Source organism: Chaetodon trifascialis, chromosome 3 (assembly GCF_039877785.1).
Source record: "Chaetodon trifascialis isolate fChaTrf1 chromosome 3, fChaTrf1.hap1, whole genome shotgun sequence".
Classification (NCBI taxonomy): domain Eukaryota; kingdom Metazoa; phylum Chordata; class Actinopteri; order Chaetodontiformes; family Chaetodontidae; genus Chaetodon; species Chaetodon trifascialis.
In genome coordinates, this window is record NC_092058.1 from 5,912,246 (window position 1) to 5,937,594 (window position 25,349).

Genomic DNA, 25,349 nt, shown 5'->3' on the forward strand with positions numbered 1-25,349 from the left:
TGGATGTCTATTTCACTTTTAACCACCTCAGATTTTGAACTCTTTTGTGGAGCTTCTCCACAATGTCTGCACCAAACCCCACCCATCCCCATTTCCGGTGGAGAACACCTGGATTACCTGCAGCGACTGTTCGCGCTTGCAGAATCCAGACCTGTGAGAATACGCTGGTTTAAAAAAAAAAAGAAGAAAAGGTTTTGATCCCAGCATGTGTGCCGCTGACTCTGACTGCCATCGTGATCTCTGAAGAAACTTCTCCAGTCTCACAGGGGGCACACTGGAGCTGCGGGGGTCCCATTCAAATGCCATCTCGTACTTCACAGAGCTGTTGATATCTTGCTCCAATTTGCCTGACAGAGCGTAAGCATGAAGCAATATGTGGAAATCTCAGCCCGGGACGGAAGCCAAAAAGAGTCAAAGTGCTTTAATGTGTTTTTAAGCACCAGGAATACTCACTGTAGGATCAGCGTGCATCAGCAGCTCATTAGCTCTTCACCCGCTAACAGGATATAGATACATAGATAAATGAGAGACGGCAGTTATAGTAAATAATCAAATAAACCCGCTGTGTGTATGTTTTATACACTGAACATACATGAATTCACTCCAAATTGGATTTTCAGCCTCAGATGTTTGAGCACATTTCTAAAGGCCTTTTAAATGTTAGCGTGTTATCTTGGTCCAGCAGACTCCGTCCCTCTGTGTCACACTCACACTTCACTAAGTGGCTTGTCAGCATTGTTTGCATTCAAACCAAATGAGTATAAAGCCTGTTCATTGGTTTCAATAACGCTAACAAGCAGTTTTTCAGGGCGGACACACAAAACAAGAAAAAATAAATTGAGACTAGAATTCCAAATGTCAGCCGATTCCCTCGAGAGATCTACAAACAATCATCCAGCAAATATAAAGCATTAAATCTGTCCACACAACAGGCTCATCGTGTACGTTTAGACTGAGCGCTGCTGGCACTCTGCAGTCAATTGACTTTGTACAATCAAGAACGAGCAGGCCGTGAGGTGCAGTCACATGGTTCCACTGCAGAGGAAGTCCACCAAACCAGACGCAGCACTGGATGTTATTAAAGGTGTTTTTTGAGCTGTTATCTCAAAGAAGTTTGTTTTATGCTGGTGCATATGTTGTCTCTTTTGATGCTGACTTTAAAAGATGATGTTGGCATACACTGCATGGCCAAAAGTATGCGGACACCCACATGTGATTGTGGATCATCCAGTTTCAAAACTACAGGCGTGAATCTGCTGCCATGACGACGTCCACTCCTCTGGGAAGGGTTTCCACCTTATTTTGGACCCTGGACCCCAGCACTGATGCTGCATGATAAGGGCTGGAGTCCCACATCACCCCAAAAGGTGCTGGATAGCTACCACTGAGGTCACTGAGGTATTTGTTTAACTAACTAAATATTGGCCAGTTAACTTTTGTGTGTATGCTGCGTTTTGATGCAGATTATTGTTGGATTAAACTGATTCTGGAAAGTTATTCTTGGATGCAGTTGAGGACATTTCGTGCATTCGCATGCTGTGGATGTCTGATGTGACAGGGACATTTTTGACAGCCTGGAAAAATCCTGATATGAAAAAATAAAATAAAATCTGATATATATCTCAGCTTCTGTTGGTCTCTCACTGCAGAAAAGTGACATAGAGTACCGATAACAATGCAACTCTAATGACAAAACAAACTGCGTCCGTCCTTGTCTCACTCGCTGGGACAAGCCCCAGGAGACATCCAGGCAGCCAGCCCTGACACGGACGCGCACTCGGGAGCGAGCGCTCGGAGCTGGTGGTGACTCTCCTCCTCTTAAGAAGCAGGAGACAGTCCGGATGCTCGGCACATCCCGGGGCGCACGGAGAGCGGACTACAGAGGTGCCGCCGCCGCTGCTTTGTGTCGGTTCTGTCCGCTGTCAGCCTGCAGCCGTGCGCCTGAGCTGCCGTTCAAACCATAAACAACAACAACACAGGGAAACAACAACAACAAACAAACGGGTAAGGAATTATCTTTAATTGCATTATTCCTAATGTGAGTGCTTGGGTTGGTTATGAGCGTTTTTGAGGGTTTCACCCACATTAGTGTCGTTTCTTTAACGCATTTAAAGGGTTTTGTGGTGTTTCCGTGACGCTCTAATGAGTTTACCGTGACTTTATTGTAATTTATAGCATTGTATGTACCCTGTGTTCGATTATTTTATGTTACTCATACAGTAGATTGTCTAAAGGTCTCAGCTCTGCAGCTACAGCTGACTAGAATCCTTATCAAAATCATGGATTTAATGCAATTGTTCAGAACGATCTGCGCGTAAAAACGCATCAATGCCGCATCTTAATAATGTCACAAAACTTAATAACTTAATTAATGCAAATTGTTCCGTCCCAGTTTCGGTGATAAAAAAAGCCAGTCTGACTTGCTGGGAGTGTGTCGATCAACAGACTCAGATTCAGAGCGAGGATGACTGTTTGCCAAAAGATAATTAGATTTGGTTTGATACCAGAAAAAAGGACTTAACCCGATAATCAATTTAACTTTTGTGGTGGAGGCGCTTCCTGTTGTCATGCTTCAAATTCAGATCGACATCACAAAGGAATTCATCGGATGAATGGAGAGGAGAATCAGAAAAGATTGGTGCGATTATCTGCAAGTGACAGCTCATTGTTGTTCACTGCGCACAGAAGACAGTGTGAAACTGTGTGTGTGTGTGTGTGTGTGTGTGTGTGTGTGTGTGTGTGTGTGTGTGTGTGTGTGTGTGTGTGTGTGTGTGTCCATGACATGAGATAAAGGAAAGGAGGGATGGGAGATTAAAGTTGGGAGTCTCAGTGTGACACCATGCAATTAAAAGTGAAACATGTTGCAAAACAGCAACATTTGTGGACTCACATCAATAAGTTGCAGTTAATTAATAGCGAGTCAATCAGCAGGGAAGCATCAGACATGATCAGGAGTGTGGAAGGACCCCACAGAGAGCCGACCTCGGGCCAAAACAACTCAGATTCACTAATAAGTGCAAATGAAAAGATAACCCAAGGACACATGAACATCATTTGATGTTCAAGTGGAAATTAATTTAGTTTTTTTCCACAGAAGTGTGAAATCATCAAACACATTTAGAGAATCCAGTCTGAAAGTGACTCAAACCACCTTCAAAGAGCCACAGATTGTCTTAATTTTGTGCTTCCAGTTAACACACAAGCAGTTCTCTTCATTTCTTTTATCCTGAGTTTGAGTCTCTGCCAGAAGGCGACATTGCGAAACATCCACCCGGTCTCCTCCACCGTGGTGTGAAACTCGCCTTGAACGTCACTGCCAAGCGTGGCTGCATCTGTTTGATCAAGACTCTTTCAACATTGGCAGGCGGTCAACGCTGCTCGCTTCCAGAGAGAAACTTTGGGTTCATATAATGCGTTTACATGCTTCACTTGATCATCTCTAAACAGGAGAGTTTCCCCCCGCTGACCGGTCAAACTGTTCCCATGCGGAGCGTCCAGATCCAGACCCGGGTGTCCAGATTTCACGGGTTAGCAAAGAACAAGTTCTGTTGCTGCTTTGGGAAGCCAGAGCTTTGTTGTTTCCTGCGAGTTCGAGGGGATTCAGCTGGTGTCCTTATCTGCCACGAAATGAAAGATGCCACCGACACTTTGTTCTAATTAAGACAGGATAAATCCTCCCTCTGTCTCCCTCTCGCCTCTGTTTTCTGTCTCACATCTCTTTCTCCCTCTCCTCTCTCGCCGCATTCATCTTATTTTCTCCTTTCCTCCCACTTTCTCCCCCCGTCCTCCTCCTCCTCCTCCTCCCTTTTGTCTCTCTCATTCTCTCTCCTCTCTGTGGGACGCCTCTTGCTGTGCTTCTGGAGCTGTTTGTGTCTCACAGCATTTTTGGAGCATGTCTCTATGTGGGTGTCTGGAGGAGGTTTCCCCGCTGTGAGTGTGTGTTTGTGTGCATGCATTGATTGTAACCGAGAGAAAGTGTGTGTGTGTGTGTGTGTGTGTGTGTGTGTGTGTGTGTGTGTGTGTGTGTGTGTGTGTGCAGGCCTCAGTGCACTCAAACGGGAGATAAGGGCCACGTCGCAGGATGTCGCTGATGTTTCCATGCATCAGTGACAATGTTCTGGTCTCGCCCCACATCTGTTGTACCTGCAACCAAATTACCACTGAATCGCTGGGTGTCTCCCTGCTCTCTGCTCCGGCTCACTTGCTGACAGATGGACCTTCCTTATGGCTCTTTTTTTTTTTTAATCACCCTGTGTTGCTTCCAGGGGCCTTTGCCATCCAATACACACTTAAAAGCTGCAAAAAAAAAAACTCCCAGTCATTGTGTGAATCCCACCGATAGTGTTTGCAGAGGATTTTGGGAGACAAAGCACTTTTATATTGCTGAAGTCAGTGGCATTGGCCCTTGAGGAAATGAAGTTTTATGGTTTAACTGCAGCTTGGCAGGGGTGTTTATTATGCAGAGGCTTTAACTGGAGCTGTAATTTGGGTGCTTGTTATTGAGCTGATATTTATGGCAATTTGGTGCACGTTCACAAACTAGACCTATTTTGCCCGAGATGAGAGACATAAAAGTAGTTGTTTATGCATCAAATAGTCAGCGTTATTGCTTTAAGACAGAGATGAATGGCTCTGTTCGGTGTTAGAGAGCACACATTTATTCTTCTTTGTGTCTATTATATTTAATTATGCACTTTCTGTCTGTCATATCTGTTTATAACAGATACTGAAGCCGCTGCTCAGTGAACCGTGCAGCTGAAAGGAGATATTTAGTTTGTTCCACCCGATGTTTGCTGGACAGTTTCTGAACCGGGTGCCGTAACCTCATGGAGAAATAAATGTCACTGTCAGTTTTTGTTTTTGTACAGATAAAAAAAGAGATATGACATGTTAATTGAGTTTTTCAGATGCTGGTAGATAGATTGTGTGATCTTTGGACAGGCTTGCTGTTTTCTCCGTTTTAAACTAAGCTAAGCTAATTAGCTTCTCGCTGTAGCTTCATATTAACAGACACACATCTTCTCATTTAGTAATCTACCAGAAAGCGAATAAGTGGCCACATTTTGAGCTATTCTTGTAAGCCTCTAATCTCAGTATGTGGCCAGGAAGAGAGAAAAAAGCCTTGAAGGTGGCCTCTGCCTGACATGACAGCTCTGCTTCAACAGCCTGCTTCAGGAGGCTTTGTTTGCTGGATCCTTATGGCCCTGCCGGTTGCTATGAGAGATAAAACAACAGGAGCAGATGGCTCCTGGAGGGTTGGTGTCACAGCAGGTGAAGCTAGAAGACGCACACATGCAGCAGTCGAATACCAGGGTCGCCTCCTGCTCCGCCTCGCTGCTCTTCCTCCCTCTCACCTTCCTCATCTCGGGAACAGGCCTGGGTCCGCTCACTGTTAAGTATGTTTTTATAACGAGCACATCGCAGAAGTGCCGCCATGCTTAAGGGACTGACCGATTGATCACAGACTGGAGAGAGGTCTCTGATCTCATCAGAGCTTAATCAGCCAGCCCTCTGATATTGCCCACCTTTTGCAATTTCTTGCAAGATTACCTATCACTTCATACTTATCACATTCTGCTCTGATTCATGCCCCCGGTGGCCGTCTCACACTGTACGCTGTGCTTAGGAAAGCATCTGGCACACACACACATATATTGTGTTTCCTACAAAATGTAAACCATAATAAAACAGTTTTATCTTCCCTGCTCAGGCGTCCTAAAAATGTAGAACTGATTTTAAGATTTCATTATATTTTATATTGCGGCACGTATTTTCTCTACATACTCTCCTGAGCTCAGACGTTCATAAACTGGACACGTCATCCTGTCTGAGGTCAAAATGAGACACGGAGTTGTCCAAGAATTATGGCGTCCCTTTGAAAAGCCTTTATGTTTTTGTCGCTCTTTACTTCTGTATTGTAAATTTCCCCTGACATCACGAGCATCTTCTCCACTCTGTAGAGGATGTCCACACACACACACACACACACACACACACACACACACACACACACACACACACACACACACACACACACACACACACACACACACACACACACACACACACAGTCACTGCAGTGCTTCTCTGGTTTTATTTTGGTAGTCCACATTATTACCACCACTAGCTGCTGTTCTGCAGGCTGTCAGGACCTTCGATTGGCCAAAAAGTCACCTCCTCACTGATGCTGCTACAAAATTGTGAACAGAGTTATAATGTCTAACATCTAAACCAGGATATGTTAATGCAACATTATGCATCTTGATTCATTTGTTCAACCTCAACTTATTCGCTGATCAAACAGTTGAATCCGTCTAATTGATGAATGTTTCCTCTCACTTTCTACTCAACAATAATCTCTGTCACCAGATTTCTTTTTCAACATGTGGACTTGAAAAGAATTGGCTGAAATGAGAGAGACTCTCACCTAATGTTGGTTGACAGTCTTTCATCAGAGTGAGTCACATGGTCCAGTCCTCAGCTTTTGCCATTATAGTAAATCCCTTCCATGAGTATTTATATCTGAAAAGGCTCAAAATTCATTTTTAGAGGGAAAAACAATGTCTCAACTTGAAGGCTTGACTTCAAATCTGATTTATTACAGGACATATTCATGACTAAATAAACTAAATTTAAAGTTCTGATTTGCTTATTAAGAGTTTATCCTTCAAAATTCTGCCTCTTCAGGAAAGTGTGAGTGTCGTTCTCGAAGGTAACGGCCCCACTCCTGTCACCAGCCTGCGCTTTAAATATTGTTAAATCCCGGCTGGTGCACAGAAATGTGTGACATCATGTTTTTCCAGCAGTGAGACAAGTTCACAAGGTGGGGCCTCCAGTGAAATAACCAGAAGTTTTCTAACTTTGGCAGAAAACATTGTGTAAAACCGTCACTACGGAGCCCCCGAGAGAAAAAACTATATACCGAGGACATTTTACTCATGCAGCGCTTGAAATGATATTACATGAGCACGAGATACGATTGGCTCCCACCCTTTTGGTTAATTCGTGGGGAGGAGATAAGTGCAGCGTCAGGAAGCATCTATCGTTTTCCTCCCTGCTTCCAGCCTCATCTCGATGGTTTATGGCTCGGAAAAGTTTGATGACAGTACCTGCAGTCATTTTTCCAACTGAATCCGTGTCTCATTTGTGGTCTGTAAACAGCAAATCCATCAAATTCAGTGCCCCTTATGGCTGTTTTCCAAGTTACTGTAGCTGTCAAAAGCCGTTGAGTGCACAAATTAACCCAAATGTGGCAATGAATTGTATCATGCAACAGCATTTTGAGCGCTCACTGAGTAAAGGGTGGCCTCTGTGTATATACATTATACTGTATTGTTTTCTCTCTATGGCCACTCTGGGGCTCCGCACATCACTCATACTAAGTAGGACATTAACACATTTTCATTCTCTCAACGCAGGATGCTGAAGCTAAAGTCCAAACAATCATTTGTCTCAGTGGTTCCGCACAGTATCAGTCTCTGTGTAAACGTTACCGTTCAAATGGTGCATTATCTCATTTGGGAATGAAACTCGTCAGTTCCAGGCCACTCGTTTGGCCTCCCGTCGCCTCACTAGCAGATGTTCGCCCTGCTGTGCCCTGCCTACAACACACAGCCATGTATAATACAGGCTCTGGCAGGCGGCTGTGTTGTTCACAGAGGTTGTTTATCACACACAAGAGACTGTGCTTAAAACTCGGAATGCCACCCAGAGTGCTCCATTATCGTCCCCATCCTGCGTCTCCTCAAAGGACCACCTGTTAGCAGCACATGAAAGTCTGAGAGAGGGAAACAGGGCACTGCTGTGCTGTGCTCAGATACTCGGTCCCCCTCCATCTCCGCCTGCCTTCTCTCTCTCTTGACGGGTCTATTCAGGCCTTAGATTTGATTGTTCTGACGCACGGTGCCTTCTGTCTCTATGGAGGCGTCACATCTTTCTTTCATGTGCAGAAAATGAATTTTTTGATGGGTCACGTCGTGACGGTGTTGCTCGGCTTCTGCTATCAGCTCCACCTCAGCTGACGCTTTGCTGGTTCTGTGTCTGCAAACATTTTGAGCGTTGATCCTAAATGAGATGCGTGGGTACAAACAAGAAATGGATGGATGCGCTTTTGCTTCTTTTGATTCCCGCGTCTAAAGAAAAATCTCCTGGAGTTTGCCTACATTAAAGGAATGTTCCACCAAAAAATCTATCCCAGTATTTGATACTTCAACAGCTGATTTTTAGGTGGGGTTTTAAGGAACAGTTCAAGAATTTTAGTGATATGCATATGAGCCTTCCTGCTGAGGTAGTTGAGAATAACGATACCAGTCTGTACAAAAAAATGAAGCTGCTTAGATTAGCTTAGCACAAAGACTGGAAACAGGGGGAAACAGCTAGCCTTAAAGCACCGCTAAAGGTCACATTTTATCTTGTTTGTTTAATTTATACAAAAACAACAACAACAAAAAAAACTGTATAAAAGTATATCTATTCTGGTTTTATACTGGGTTATGTGAAGGACTTATTGGTCGGACCCAGTAAAGGCCACATTGTGCTTGAACACACTGCACACCTGACCACTCCCCTCCGCACACCTGACCAATCGCTGCATGAACTGGGTTGTTAGTTTGAGAAGCTGTGACCCCAGTTCTAAAAGCTGTGAGGAGGGGGTCTCCAACAAGCAGCTCTGATGGATCTGATGGTGTCTGAAGCATCTCCCTGTAAAAACACACATTTTACAGTTTGGTTTTGTTGGGATAAGATAAAGGGCTTCAGATGTGCTAGCACGTGGACTGAGCCGTGCTAGCTGTTTCCTCTGTTTCCATTCACTTTGCTAAGCTAAGCTAACCGTCTGCTGGCTGCGGCATCATGTTTACTGTTCAGACTTATCGTCCTTGTCATCTTACTCTTGGCAGGCGAGCAAATAAGCCAAAATGTCAAACTACTCCTTTAATAGATATCAGAGAGTCATGTGATGTGATCTCTTAGACAATCCCCTATCTGCTCTGCTCTGCTCCCCCCCTCCTCACAGTTCAGTTTACTTTCTCATTAAATGACCCTTTTGGTCGTTCAGGGTCCAGGCTGCTGGGCTGAAGCAGCATCCCATGTGTCAAACAGACAGAGCGTAATCCTGGCTAAACACTTTGTGTGTGACACGGCCGATTGCCCTCCCCCCGACTCTCTGAAGGCCTGTTCGGAGATAAAGGTCTCACCTCAGCAGCCAGCCTCACACTCTTGTTTGCAAACTGCACAGCTGGTCGAACTCCCAGAGGCCAGCCGACGCAGTCTGCCTCTAAATCCCTGAGGGCGCAGCCTGCGCTCGCACTGCAAATTTCCCCCGACATCACCAGCATCCTCTCCGCCCTGCCGCCTCCGTCCTGTTTTTAGAAACAACTAAATAACCCGCTGTAAACCCAAGGGTGTGCGTTTTAAACTTGGCGTGTGTCAGCGTGATGAAAGAGCAGAGATCTTATCAACCCCCCCGACTCCACCTCACAGACGCTCACACAACATGTGCACACGGCATCACCAGCAGCTCAATACTTCTCACACATTGATTTTCTGTATGCCGCCGACCGCTGTTTGTCTTTTAACACAAAGGAGTCGCCTGCCACAGCACCATAATGCCGTTGTGTGTGTCGATCGTCCCGATGTTTGAAAGTGGACGAGAAAACAAAACGTGTCTTAGAAACAACACCATGAACTGTCGCCTCACATGAGGCTTTAAAATGAGAAGACTTGGCGTTCACTCTTCCATTGTGTAGTGTTCTGAATAAAAATGGCAGAAAATTGGATAATTAGATATCCAATGTAGAGTGTCAGTGGAATAGTATTGTATCTAGATTTGGATATTTGCTTTGTTTTCTCACTATTTCTCCTTTTTGGCCATACAAAAATACTAATTATCAGCCAGAATACATGTACAACTCAAATCATCGTCAGTCATCACTGACTGCAGCTTGAAACATTAAGATGGGAATAAAAAGGAAAAGTGCTTCCACTGCAGTGCTCTGGTTTTTAGACTCCGCACCATCAAGGTGCCAGGCCTTCGGTGCAGATACACAGAACCTCATATTTCAGTTCAGTCACACCTCACAGATATGTTGACTTTTGTAATGAAGGGTACGGTTGGAGGGCTCTCGAGACCACTGAATAGGCAGTGATGAAGGATGTGCGCAGTGCAGTATCTCATATTGAGTGTGGCATGAAGGTACGGGAGTGAAGGCTGGGAGTCGTTTCTTAAAAGAAGCAGGAGTGTCTGTCCAGCTCTTTATCGCCTCCTCAAAGCCACCAAGTCCAGATAAATGGTCCCACTGAAGAGGCTGAGAGTGATGTAGTGTGAATGTGTAGATGGAGAGATGGGGGGGGGGGGGATATTATATATGTGACTGATTGCACAGAAAATGTCCTCTAAGCATTTGTTTACTAAGATTAAATTAGGGTTGAGATATGCGGTTAGTATGTAGGTAAAAATTTCCAAAGCTGCAGCTGAAAAAGTTTCTATTGATAAAAGACGACATACAACTCTGAATCCAAAAAAAGTCGAAAATGGTTCAAAGACAATATATTTAATGTTTTTCCTCATCGGCTTCATTGATTTTGTCAATATCTGCTTATTCTGAATTTGATGCAGCAACGTGTTTCAAACATATTGGGACAGGAGAAACCAAAGACTGGGAAAGATGTTGAATGCTCCAAAAACACCTGTTTGGATCATTCCACAGGTAAACAGGTTGATTGGTAACAGGTGAGAGCATCATGATCGGGTATGAAAGGGGCGTCCTGGAAAGCCTCAGTCATCAAGCGAGGATGGAGCGAGGTTCGCCTCTTTGTGAAGGCATGATTGGTTAAAGGATGTTACTACATGGGCTCAGGAATGCTTCTTTAAACCGCTGTAAAACAGTTTGTTTGCAAATGATTGAACCTGTTTTATTTAAGATTTACACCGAGTCCCAACTTTTTTGGAATTGAGGTTGAATGTAATGCACATTGTCGCTCTTTAAGGCTGTACCACTGTGCTGCTAGGAGCTAAATGCTAATTTAGCTCAGTGCTACCACACTGATGTTTAGCAGGCATAATGTTTACCATGTTCACCATCTTAGTTAGCATGTTAACATTTGCTAATTGGCACTTCCTTACATACTGGCATTGCTTTGGGTCATGCTGCTAGCATGGCTAAAAATAGTAAGCAGCACAGTCCATGAGTTTCAACCTGCTGCTTCCATTAGACGTGAAATGCAAATGAATTTAGATGCTTAAGAGACTGATGCACTAACTGTATTTTTTTTTTTTTTTTCAGTATCAAACCTCTGAAAAGTTAGTTTGCATCATGCTAGCTCCATAAGCTAGCTGCTAACAGGTACAATGGATTCTAATGGCAACCCAGACTCATGACAAGATAAAACATATCAAAACATCAATAAAAACTCTTCAAGCCTCTTCTGAAGGATAGTCCACTTCTCCACTGCTAGTTCAGATATTCATTATGTTAAACAACTGTTTCTTCGCTGTGCAAAAAAAATCGTAAATATGTTCTGTTGGATAGTGACAGCCACACTTAATGACCAGAGATAATAAAGAAATCAACAAATCCACATAACTAAAAGTACTATTTGGCATGTTTCCTTGAAAAATAAAATGGTGAATCAGTTATGAAGATACTTGTTGATTAATTTTTTGTCAGTTGACTAATCAAGTAATCGACTCATCATTTCTGGTCTAACTTTGATGACATAATCCATCAAAACCACCAGATTGTTTTGTATAAATTATGAATGCAGCTTAAATCTACATAAGCACAGTGTGTGCACTATGTATTTTCTCTTCCCAGCAGGTGGTGTTGCGCTTTCCACACAATGGCTTTCTCCTGGAGTCTCCTGCTGGCGTTCTTGTTTGCCGCCCTGGTACTGTCACACAGCGCTGAGCCCGGATCCCCCCACGGCAAGAGGAGGCAGGCACAGACCTCAGCAGGTGGCAGCAACATCCTGCAGCACCCGCTTCAAGGTCTACAGGGCCACCGTTACAGCAGGGACCGCGGAGGGCACGGGGGCCAGGGGGCCCGTGCTGCCAAAGGTGGAGCCGGGCTGCTCTCCCACAGGCCCCTGCACCCCCTGGCCAGGCCTGAGGATGATGGGACGGGCCTGGAGAGTTTGAGCCCGGTGAGACTGGAGATGGGCCCGGGCAGGGACAGAGACAGAGCTCGAATGAGTATGAAGACTCCATCCCAGGTCAGGGAAAACGACCTTCTGGGGACACACAAAGGACGGGGCCATGGACATGGGAATGGGCACGGACACCACTTTGAGCACAGGAAACAAGGGAGTCGTCGTGAGAAGGGGCGGCACGGAAAAGGTGAGCCATGCAGAACACAGAGCATGTTCCCACCTGACGTTAACGTGCAGCCTGGGTGATCCATCACAAGTGCACAGCACAGAATGTCATTTCACAGCTTTACAGCAAGTCTACACATGTGACTCACGTGACCACTTGTGATCGGATCTCAACTTCTCTGCTCTGCGTGCAAATGAACACGTACATCTTCCTGTTTGCAAAGAACAGATGCATTGTTTTTTTTAACTAGAGGCCCAACGGTAGCGACTAACACACTGAGACAGCTGATGCTTTTTATACACTCAGAAAGAAATAACTTAATGTGTAACATTTACAAGAACAGGGTAAAATATGTGAAATATATCCTAAGCTGTAGAAAAACTTTTATATTGATAAAGATCTTGGCAGTGCTCTCAGTGATGTGGGGCTCACATCACTGATAAATTGGCATTGCTGTGAAGAGTAACTCAACTGAACTGTAACTACTGTGGTTTCTACAGAAGAAAAAGAAGAGCCAAAAGCTTAGACTGAAAGTCCATCAGTCCTCAGACATTAGAGCGCTCGTCTCCTGTTTGTTGTATTTTTTGTCTAATATTGTCTCTCCGTCCGTCCCGTCTGTCCAGGGTTACTTCCTGAGCCTGAGCTGAGCTCTGCGTTTAGGGACAGAGATCTGTTTGAGGATCCACCCTCCTCCTCTGCCGCCTCCCCCTCCCTCAGCATGACCCCTCCCAACGAAGCCCCCTCCCCCATTGCTGCCGTCTTTGGCTCTGGCTCCTCCATGGTTACCACGGTGATGAACGAGCATCCCCCAACGCTGCCCCCGGCCTCCACCAAACCCCAGGTAACCCCAACGAAACCCAAGTGCTTATTAAAGGCTGCGTCTGTTGTGCCTCAGTGTGATCCCGGCGTGCGGGGGAAATAGAGCGAAAATGGGCCCCATTACTGTCGTTATGCTGCCGCAAACCTCATAGCTCATCTTGGAAATGACACTCTCTACAGCGTGAACCCGAAAGTGCTGCTTGTGAAAAATATCCTCCAGCAGGCCATACTCGCTGGCTCTCGGTCACAGTGCGTATGATAAATACGACCACGTTCTGTATAATAAAACTACGCCTCTGGGATCAAAATCAGTCCGGAGTCCGGCAGCACATTTTCTATAACTACCTCCCTTTATTAGAAACCGTGGCAGGACAAAATGTATGTGAGCACGGAGAGTCTTTTCTGTGTCCAACTGTGGGCACATGCACTGAAAAATCTGCAGGAGCGCACGAGGCACCACTCACCACCTGTCACATTCACCCTGCATGACGCTTCAGCAGGATGCAATAAGCAGCATTTATGAGGGGAGAAAGCTTCACGCGTGTCCTCGGCCTCCTGTAATCTTGGAACAATTACAAATGAGACTCTTTAAGACAAGATGGTACCTGATGTCAATAGATATTGAGCCAGTGCCCGCTTGGTGAAAGCTTTTACATTCGTCACAGCTGCTGTTTCAAACACCCAACAGCTTGTCAGGCGTTCGTGCTTTAGTCATGGCTGATGGACAGTTGTTTTGTTGAGGAGTGCTGTTCATCACGGCACAGTAAAGATGCTGCTGGACGTTTTTAAAGAATGATCGATCGTATTTGAATGGAGTTCTGATTGAAAGGATTTCTTAGTTCAAATGATTAATCCCCACATGGCCTCGCTCAGCTGTGCACGTCCAGCTGCTAAAACCAGTTCTCACTGATGAACACAGAAAAATGCAAATGAGCTAAAGTTAGCCGAGAAGGCTAATTTTCATCTGTTGTCCCCAGTTAAATGAAGCCAGTGTTTGTCTTAACTCTCAAAACATAATTTGCTTGCTTCATCCTGTTTTTCAACACGTCTTTTTGGTTTGTGGTTTTGCTGATTTCTCACAAAGGAAGCTTCATCAGGGTCAAACCCTCGTTTACTTTAATGTATGAGAAATAGAATTTAAGTATAGAGAAGCCAGCACAAGTACGCTTTTACTTTTTGTTCTTAATTTAAAGTATGTTTGTCACATATTTTAAAAAAGTGTACTTCGAAATAGATTAAGTTAAATGTATTTCAAGTGAATCCTCAAATACTAATTCTGCAATACTTAAAGTACTTATAAAAAGTGTACTTTATTGTGTATTATAAATTGTACTTAAGTGTACTTTTTACAGAATTACATACATACATAATTTAGAAGTCATAAAGTGCACTTGAAAAGTATACTTATTTTCAAATCCTTTGTAATACACTATTAGCATCCTTAATTAATTAATTTCACCTCATTTTAAGTACATTTAAGCTGATTTTCACTGGTGTCCACTTAAAGTTTGTAAAAAGTTGTGCCAATTTAGCAACTATTACACAAAGTGTACTTAGTACATTCTTCAAAAAGTATAATATTAAAACTATAATATTTTTGCGCCTGGGCTAAACCACAGACACAAAGCTTTTTTGTTCAGATATTAAGTGTAAGTGTCCCTTCATCGTTATCCAGTATCAGTAATCAGAGTAGTGGTAGAGACAAATCCTCCAACTTGTTCCAAAATGGTTTGTCATTGTCTTCCAAACAGCTGTCGTGAGTGTTTTATGGTCCCGTCTTTCTGCTGCTAAAATGCATAACTGTTACAAAAATGCTTAATTTGGAAATATGTGATCTGCCTCCTCTGCAGTCAAAGGTTTGTTAACGTCGCCCAGCTAAATCTTTGTTCACTTTACCGGTGAGGACAGTCTCAAAAACGGACATTACCGTCTTCCTTGCTCAGATTTCTTGTGTGTGTGATTTGTGAAGTTTTAAAGAAGTCGTGTTGGACTTCCCTGTGTCCCGGCCTCTGTGTTTGGTGTCTGCAGGCTGGACTGGCTCGGGTTTCTGTTCTAAGATGTCTGAGTCCAGGAGAACAATCAAACATTATTGGACCGCAGAAGGAAAAAGCAATAGCCTCTCCTGAACTTTGCTTCAGTAGCACGAGCATGCGACAAGGCTTCTTAATTAATGTTCGATCTTCTGCTGATGGTTTAATGAGCAGCCAAGCACAAGTATGTAGCCCTCTGCAATTAATCTAATTGATATTTCCATATAGGCTCATTTCCTGAGGGTGAGAGGAAACAAGTATGGATCTGTTTCCATGAAGAGGTTGATTCCTATTTGTTGATGGATGTCTTTCAGGGAAGAAATATTCCTCAGGAGACATTTCAAAGTCCTGCTGACTTAATTACACCACCTGACATTTCTGCTTTGTGTCCTCTGTGTGAGGAAGATGACAGCGGTAACGTTTTTATGGCTTTTATTGCAGAAAGTTCTGGCTGAGCGACGTACCCGGGAGCTTTGTTTTACAGCAATGTCACCGCACACTTATCTGAATGAGATTGTTTTACTGTGGCAGAATATTTGAATATATGACACTCGTACCTTCATATGAATTTATGGATCGGTCCAAAGGTATCCAGCTACGGCTTTAACTCTTCAGAAGGAAGCAGGAATTTAAACTGTTTATATTTTCCAGCCCAACCTTTATTATGGTAAACTGTCTTCAAACATAACGCACATATAAATATGTAAATATACACTTAGTGGGACTACTACAAAATGAGTCATTGCACATCAGAGCTGGAGGCAAAGTGCTGGAGTTTGCTTTAGATTCTTGCAATCGCTGTGCAATATATTTGTGATTACTTTAAGTTTAAAGCTCAAAATAGCAGCCTCAGACTCTAATGTTCAATGTGACTCACAGTCAAGTTTTAGGGTAGGAAGAATGGAAGGAAAGACATCCTGCATTGATGGCTTCACCTTTCTTATCACTGCTGGAGGAAAACCCAACATTTGTCCTGAGGGAAGTGCAAGAGTACAGACCATTATATCAGTGAAATGAAAAGGGTATATCCTCTGGGGAGCATGAATGTACTCGGCTGATTTTTTGCCAATTTGGCCAAATGTTTGGTTTGAGAGGTTCTATCAGGAACGTCCATGATCTTTAGTAGTTTTAGTTGCCTAAACCTAATGAGTGTTCAGTCGTTTTTGAAGGCAAAATGTTGTCACTCATGTAAGACGTCTTCTTGGTCTGGTAAGTATAAGACAAGCATGGTAAAACCAGGATGAATAACAGCTACAGCGGCAGCACAAACAGCACTGCTGTACTGAAATAAAGGAATATGGCACATTTGTACCAACATTAGTGGTTTACTTGATTAAAACATTGCATATAAACATCTTACCAAACTAAAGTCACACATACAGTACGTCCACGAGGACCGCCGATCACTTGCATTACTTGCAGGCTGCATTAGTTGCTCGCCATCCCCACTGGTGAAAAATAAAGCCTGCGGTCGAGTGTAATGAACTGTATGTTTCAGTCTATACGTCTGTGCATTGCGTCTGTATTAACAGCACAAATGGTGTGATGGACTGTATATTTGTATTCCAGACTGTGGGCAGTCGCGTTCTGTCACCAATCGATTGGGTTTTAAAGCTCTGCTGCCGTCTCTGTTGACTCTGTGAGGGCATTTTATGAATCATTGAAGCTGCTCGTCACCACACGAGTCCGATGTGTGAACGCCCTCAATGTGTTTGCTCACAATTCTGATAGAAAAGACAGTCAACAAATCAAACCGTAGTCATCTGCTGCTGCAGTAACATCTGAGGCGACTGAATTGATCTCTCCAATGTATTCTCTACGGCAGCTCATTTGCTGGATTGTGTCAAATTTAGGATTAGTTTTTAATACACATCTTCATATTCTGATCACAGTTGCATTTGAATATATAAATAAAGAAGATATTTCAAATATTACCGTGGAGGCAGACCTTACACAGCACGCTGAAAGTAATTGAAGATGGATTAGATGTTTACAGATCTGCATATCAGCATGTTTGAGCTTGTCCGTGTGGAGTTCTTATACAGAACGTCTGTTAAGCCCAAATGCAAATGTTCCCGCTGAAATGTAGAGTTAGCCATAAAATGTGAGGTGTGATTTCAAGTTATGTTTCCTGTTTCAGAGGTCTGGAAGAGGAAAAGGACAAGGAGAGGTGATGCCAACGCTGGACATGGCACTCTTTGACTGGACAGACTACGAGGACATGAAACCTGTGGACACCTGGCCGTCTTCCAGGAAGAAGGGTTAGCGTAGCTTTAACTGTGCATGCGGGCTCGTAAAAGGTTCTCCTTTTAAAAAAACAGCTAATTATTTTATTCTATTTAAAATAACAGCCATGCTAGCAGCTCTGTGAAGCTCAAGGCACAGTGTTGCTTTGGCTAAGATGCTCATCATCAGCATGCTAATATGCTAACAATTACAATGTTAGCATGTTTATGTTTAGGAGGTGTAAAGTTTGATATGTTCACTGTCTTACTTTGGCATGTTAGCTCGCTAAAGTACAGCTGAGCTCCTGAAATGTCGATACTTCTGCAGGTTTTTAGCCATAAAGGCCATTACAGTTCATTCTAAGGGCAATCCATCCAATGGTGGTTGAGATATTTTGACAAAAAGCAAACATGTCAGCCCTGTGATGGCGCTTGAGCAAAATTCATATTCATCCTCTGGGAACCAAGAATTTCTCTATGAAATCTGGTGTCAGTCCTTCCAATAATTACTGAGATATTTCACTGAAAACGCACTCAAACTCCATCATCATTAGATCTTATCCTCAGGGGACCATGAATATCTGTCGTAAATGTCATGGCAATTTATCCAACATGCGTTCAGATATTTCAGTCTGAACCAACAGCAGACTGAAAAACAGACGGGCAGTGAGTCACACCAGCAAACTTCTTTTTGCTGCTGCAGACAAGAGACGGAGTAAGAACCTCAGCAGTGGAAACGTGACTGTGGACGCTGACGCCATTGAGCCATGTGACCACCACCTGGACTGTCTCCCAGGTCAGTCTATGTCACACACGTCCATCTGGACCTCAGTGCAAAAGATCAACGTCACAGTTTACTGAACTTTTGTTCTCACAATCAGCAGCTTTGTCGACATCCAGAAATCATAATGTGACATCAGTAAAATCAGCACAACAGAATTTAGTTGTCATTGTCTTTCAGGTAAACATCACATGGTTTGCTGTTTAATGCAATGTGCTCGCTCTGTTAAAGGTTCCTGTTGCGACCTGAGACAACACGAGTGCAAACCTCACAACCGAGGCCTCAACAACAAATGCTACGATGACTGCATGTGTGAGGAAGGTGAGTGAGGAGACCATGGTGAAAAACTGTCAGGGCTGAGTAGAGGAGCAGGTTTGAAGCAGGAGACAAGCAGGAAAGGTAAACGCTCAGAGTCACTCAAAACAGGCACAAACACCACAACCCATCTCACAAGGACTGAATTGATTTGGCTGGTATATATACACAACTCAGGGCTGATGAGGCCAAGTGGGAACAGGTGTGCAGGTAGGCGGGGTCAGGAGATCAGGTGATGGCGGGAGAAGGTTGCTGCATGCCAGGAGGGAGGGGCTGGATCTGAGACGTGAGTGTGCAGAGGAGTTGGCTGAGCACTAGTTTGATGCATCATGCTGCCATTATGTTTCTGTTTTTTTCAACACGGAGAGGATTCAGCTCATTCAGAGCTCTGCAGCTATTAACCACAACCAAGAGGAGGAAGCACATTAGTGCAGTTTGAGCTGCTCTGCACTGGCTTCCTGTAGCATTCAGAATTAATTTGAAAGTCCTCCTCCTTCTGTACAAAGCCCTTAATGGGCTGGGACCAGGCTTCATCGCTTTATTATTCGCCTTCACAAACACTCCGATCATCTGCTGCAGGCTCATTGGAGGTTTCCAGCAACAAATCGTTGATGCAGCCTTGAACACATAAAGTATAGATATCAAGGAAGCAGCTCACTAAATATTTTTTAAAATAAAGCTAAAAACTTATGAATGTGTTGCTGAAGTCAGGTCTCGAATGAAGTTAATTTTCTCCTGATTTGTCTGAAAACACGATTTTAATGTCAGAGGATAAGAAGCTTGTGAACACTGATATTTACTTTAGTGACTATGGGACGAAATAATCGGTCCTAAATGTTAAATGGTTTTTTTGTCATCTTTGGACCAGGCTAGCTGTTTCCCCCTGTTTCCAGTCTTTGTGCTAAGCTAAGCTAAGACAGCTAATAATCATATCCACTTGGTGGCACTTTCAGCATCTATTTAAGAGTTTACAGCAGCAGCTCGTCTTGAATGTGCAGTGATGTCTCTTCCCCTCATCTCACTGTTTATAATTAAGGTTTTATGATGGGTAGGGGTCCCTGGAGGAGCAAAAATTAGTGGCAGACTGAAATGGTGGTAAACAGACAAAGTCCCAGTGTTAATAAATGTTGATTTTCATGTAAAATTGTTTTGAGTTTAGAGATGTTGGTTTGGTAGATTGTTATCACCCCGGGGTCAGTTTTCATGAGAGTGTAAAAGTGGTTAAATCTCAGGTGGGTTTAAAGTGACATGAGCATAATGTTGGTTTTTAGACTCTGAGCTTCTACAGCACTGCAGATTTAGCTGAAACTGAATCAAAAATATGACCCTTGTACAGTTAAAGACGTGCAGTTCATCCGATTTATTCACTGCCTCCTATTCAGATAACAGGTTATCTGCCATCTTTCAGGGTTTCGTTGCTATGCTAAATTCCACCGGAAGCGGCGCGTGACCAGGAGGAGGGGCCGCTGCGTGGTCCCAGAGTCCGTCAGCAGTGACCAAGGAGGCTTCATCACTATCTGAGGAGCTTGGAGGAGGAGGAACGGGAAGAATGACCCCATGACGGAGTAGATAGTTCAGCCAAGACATCACATGACACTGGTAACAGGCCGAGCGCTGAAAGATGGCGGCTTGCTGGTTTTTAAATTGTCATTGGAAACAACATGACAGGTTGTTTGAGTGTGTCACACCTTCTAATCCAGCAAACCACCATCTTTAAGCACTTATTTAACTCTTAAAGGTTAAAGTTCATCAGTCTGAATCCAGTTCTGGTCCCTGCAGGAGCTCATTTTTAAGGAAAACATGAAGATGAGGCTTTTCAAAACTCACTCAGTCCACATTAACCGTTTTTTTTTTGTTGTTTTTTTTTTGAAGAAAATGTGATTATTATTTGTGTTAAATTGCTCTAAACGTGTCTGAGTGAACTCTGTACTCATCTCATTGTTGACGTGTTCATCTTTAGCACCGTCACAGCTGCCGTTGTTTACTTTTCAGCAAGATTTTGTGAGTTTTGGAAAACCCCCTTTTTCCAACGTCCCTCACCATTTTCCTGCGTCTGATTGTCTCCGTGTCTGCTGATCTGAGTCAAACAAAGTTTACAAATCATTTTTAGCACTGATTGCTGTGCTCGGAGGCTTCAGGATCGTTCAAACTGAGTCGCTCACATACAGTGAAATTACTGTGACATAGTTTCTGTGAGTTTTCTGCTACGTTTCCTCTCTAAAAATCATTTGTAAATGCTCTTTGAACCCAGTCTGCTGTCCTGCTGTAAATATGAATGTGTTTAAACTGCCAACGTTTTGTTAAATTGACGCCACTTCTCTTCAAATGTACGTAACGGTAGGATGATGCTCAAAGATGCTTGTTTGACCTTCTTTTACATGTCTTAATATATGTTTTATTTATACTGTACTCAAACACACATTTGTCCATGAATTGTGTTTTTCTGTCTTTTTGTTTTCATGATTAAACTCTTACTAGGATATTGTCTCTGCTGTGATGTTGGATCGTGTCTTTGTGTGTTTCTGTCTCGTTTGTGCTGTCTGACGGGACCACAGCGTCACTCACAGCAGAGGTGGACGAAGCATTCAGAGATCCTCTACTCAAGTACAAGTACCAATACAATAATATATTATCAGCAAAATGTACTCAAAGTATCAAAAGTAAAAGTACTTCTGCAGAAAAATGCATTATTGTATTATATTATTAGACTGTGTATGTTGCCGCTGTAGCTGCTCGAGGTGAAGTTTGAACTGTTTTATGTACGGGTCAACGGTTTAATCCATCTGTCCCCAAACTATGGCTTGGGTCTCTCCAAAGGGTCAAGAGATAAATCTGAGGGGTTGTGACTTGATAAATGTTGGAAAGAAGAAAATACAAAATTCTGCTTCACATATTTGCATTAGTTTTCAGACTTTTCTCCTTTTTTATATAATATATTAAATAATTTCTCCACTTTAGGTTTGGAATAGACATTTAAATGACAACATCTGATGAGTTCAGAGAAAAATCACTTTGGTGCAATTACTGAACTCATCAACATCTGACAAGAGGCTGAAGTAGACAATGTTTTGTTGCATTTTTTTTTTAGCGTTTTTGTATTTTTCAGGCGTATTATTTATGTGAAATCTGAAATTGAACAGTAGTTCAGTGGAGTAACAAGTACGTTAATGAGTAGAGCTCCTCACTCACAGCCTGTCAGTGTGATCAGGAGCTGGTCGGGTGCAGGAACAAAAGAACTGTATTTCCCTGTGAAATGTAGTGGAGTAGAAGTATAAAGTAACTGTAGTAAAAGTACAGCTGTGGAGTAAATGTAATCATTTACTTTGTACTAGTGGGTCAGAGCATGTGGAGCACGTTTTCTCCTCTTGAAAATGAGGATTTCTGAGTCAGTAATAAGCCAGCTTCTATTTCTATGTGATATAAATGAACGCTGCAATCTTTGAAGCTCATTAAGCCCAAACGACCCTGAACTGTGCCAGAACCTTCTAATGCAAAGCTTACGACACATTAGAGCAAGTACAAGCAATAACATTCAGCGCCTCTCTGTTCTGAACACACAAGGCCCCCGAAAATCTATCCGTATCAATATTTGATTAGCTGGAGAAAGTAATGCTCATTTTTCTTTCCTAACCACCAGCTCAGTTGGACTGTGATTGTGCCATCCTGATTTACGACCACAGAATAAAAGCAGTAGTGATGTATTTTTAATACTTACCTCTGATGGAGTGCTCTGGTGGAGTGCCCTGTTGAAACCTGGCCAACAGCCAGCCAAATGATAGATTACACGCAGCCACATCCCGGCAGAGCTGCAGCTCCACATCGACAGCACAAAGGCACTTCTACCTTTCTTAAGGCTTTCCCGAAGTAATTAATTACCAAAGTTGTGATCTTAACCCAACTTCTCAAGATCAGGGCGCTCTCAACAGGACAGCAGCGAGAGCAATTTACATACGAGTAAACAAAGCTGAAGGAGATCCTGCAGCCTCTCTGGAGCTTCAGAGACAATAAAACAGACCATAAATCATCTGAAGTATTGAATAAGGATAAAAATGTGTTAAAATAAAGTGCCCTCATTTAACCCTGGCTTTAATTTAATTCAATTTCAATTCAATTTATTTGTATAGCGCCAAATCACAACAGAAGTTTACATTTATGTCATTGCTAATCTTTTATTTGCAATTAGATCAGCTGCTCAAAGAATTGCTTTTCCTCTGTTGGTTAAAGACATTACACCTCAAATTTAATAACATGTCCTACATTCACCCCGCATTAGAGCTGCTGAATTTGGCAGCGAAAAATCCTGAGTCGTGTGCCGTCACAGGGGTCAGAGGTCACCGGGAGGTCAGGGTTCACGCCGGTTATGGCGGTGCAGGCGCCATCTGCCACACTTGAGGTACACAATGGCTCATCTCCTTTAAGGTATAAGAGTGCAGAAGCAGGAAGGGATGAGTCAGACTTTCAGAGAAGAAATCACCATGAAGCCACATTAGCATTTTAAAGAGCTGGCTGCTGCCCTCGTCTGCAGCATTTACAGTGAGTTCAAGAGTTAAATGTGCTTAAATTTGGTCGCAATAACGAGGAGGGTAAATGTCAATATTTCATGATTTTGTGAATTTAGGAAAGTAAGAGATGATGAGCCAAAAGTGAAAGTAGATGTTTATCGTTATTATTCATTATTTATGGACACATCAGCATTCTTGATCGTGGAAATAACTCAAGGTCCATTTACCTGCTTTTCCAGAGCCTTTAAAGGCATCTCAAGGTCTCCTTTATGTGACCTGAGGATGGAACTTCAGTCACACAACAGCAGCTGTGAAAGGAAGACGAGGAATACACTGAATGTGTATCTGAAGGTAGATTTTCTGTCTCTGCTCTGTTCTGTTGGCGTTTATGTGCTTTGAAATGAGGTGGAACAACATAAAGAAAGGATCTTTAACATGTGTCTGATCATTACAGCGCATACAACTTGGGTCTTATTCTCCTGCTTTTATTCATAATTACCGTCAGTAATGTTTCCCGTTGCACTCATTAAGTTATTACTGAGATCTATCTGATCAGTTTTGTTTTTTTTTTGCCCCTGCGGCATTGTTGGGATGTTGGTGTGTTGCCAGACCTCAGCATTTTCTTTGCTGAGCGAAATGTTATCCTAACCGTCGTATCCTAAATAGAGATGATGGGAAATAAGACCTAAATGGATCACAACACAAACTCTGATCCATTTCTTCCATTTGGAAAAGTGCAGCTGCAGTTGTGACCGCAACAAGAGAGTAAAAGATGAGGTCACGCTTTCTTTATCCCGTGGAGGACACTGCTGGTTAAAAAATAAGAAAACGATAACGCCCGACGAGGTGTCCATTGTCAGGGATTAATGGACGATGTTCCCGTTGGACAGTTGACTCCATGGAGTCCATTTAGTCCTGACTGTGGACACCACAAAGTGTATCCTTCTTATGTTAAGGGAAAAAATGAGAGCCACTGACATTTTCATGCAATTGGCAATCAAAATGTAAGTTTTTCGTAATGAGGGTCTGGCTAAAACCTGGAACAATCACTAAGATCCTATAAGATTCTTATGCAATGGAAACATTGTTCACTATGCCAGTAAATAGCACAAACCTTAGATACGACAAAGATATTTGGCTGGGCTATGATCTGCTGATGTTCTGCTAGCAAGATTTAAAGTCGGGAGCACTGCAGATGGTTGACAAGTAAATAGAAATCGACAGTATGTTTAGCAACAAGCCTAGCTAGCTATCAGCTTGATGCTTCAGGAGGAAAGGTCGACATGAATCTTTACCAGTTTATGGTGATGCCTTTGTTATTTATGGAGCTATAGTTCATGTCTGCTGAGCTGCTGTGAAGAAATGTTGTACATCTGATGCTCCTACTCTGTGATAAGTAGCATCAAACATCTGAGCCTTACATTTATTGTTAGCTTACTTAGCTGTTTTTAGCCATGCTAGCGGCACGTCTGTCAGTCGGTCCACCATTTTGTTCCAGGCTGAAATATCTTCACAACTATTTGATGAAAAAAGACATTCATGGTCCCCAGAAGATGAATCTTAATGTATTTGCTGACCACTTCACGTCCAGCATCATCAAGTCAAAACTTTATTTTGTCCAATATTTTGCTTTGTAACCAAACACCTGAAAAACTAGTGAGCTTCCAATCAGCATCAGCTCTCCTTCACAGCTAATTAGCAGCTACAAGCTTAATGCTAAACTAAGAGAACATGATAAACATTATACCCACTGGACGGCAGCTTGTTAGCATTGTGAGCATGTTAGCATGCTGACGTTAGCATTTAGCTCAAAGCCATAGGCTCACAGAGCTGCTAGTGTGGATGTAAACTCTTGTCAATTCTGTGGCTGGGCTAAAAACATCCTACGCATCGGATCTTTGTTTAAATTTTAAGTTTTTAAGGATTAATCTACCTTCATAAAGCTGCTTACCGATTATATATGTTACAATGATGTAGAGCTACAGGTTTAAAACTGTATTACAGATTTTCCAATTTAATATAAATCTGATTGATGGCTGCAGAGATTTAAAGGCACTGAAATTGGCATTTACATCAAAAGCCTCCTCATTTACAATAAGACCTTTTCTAATCTGGCATGTGATGTTCAGTTGACAAGTAAAAATAGTAAAATACAACTTTTCAATATGAACCGCATACTTTAATGTGAACAGAAAGTTTTATTTTCATTATTTAATCATTATCAGACATGCACCATTCCTGCTTATTCATAATGAACCACTGGAGGGACACCAGATTACAGAAAGCTGGAAATTTAAAAAAAAAAAAAAAAATGTGACCAGTGTTGATGCTCATGTGGTTTCTTCCCTTTTGAGAGACTGCAGC

General features: G+C 42.8%; 1 protein-coding gene across 2 annotated transcripts; it reads left to right on the top strand.

Moving 5' to 3' along the window:
- Window positions 1-1,793: 1,793 nt before the first annotated feature.
- Window positions 1,794-20,970, top strand: draxina (dorsal inhibitory axon guidance protein a). Of its 2 annotated transcripts, none has more exons than XM_070959880.1 (7): window positions 1,794-2,004; window positions 11,814-12,334; window positions 12,937-13,154; window positions 17,303-17,423; window positions 18,091-18,183; window positions 18,400-18,489; window positions 19,892-20,970. In XM_070959880.1, exons 2-7 carry the CDS (start codon window positions 11,839-11,841, stop codon window positions 20,002-20,004), a joined length of 1,131 nt encoding a protein of 376 aa, XP_070815981.1. In that variant the 5' UTR covers window positions 1,794-2,004; window positions 11,814-11,838; the 3' UTR covers window positions 20,005-20,970. The 2 variants fall into 2 exon arrangements, with proteins under 2 accessions (XP_070815981.1, XP_070815982.1); XM_070959881.1 differs by having other exon boundaries at window positions 1,887-2,004; window positions 11,817-12,334.
- Window positions 20,971-25,349: the final 4,379 nt, after the last annotated feature.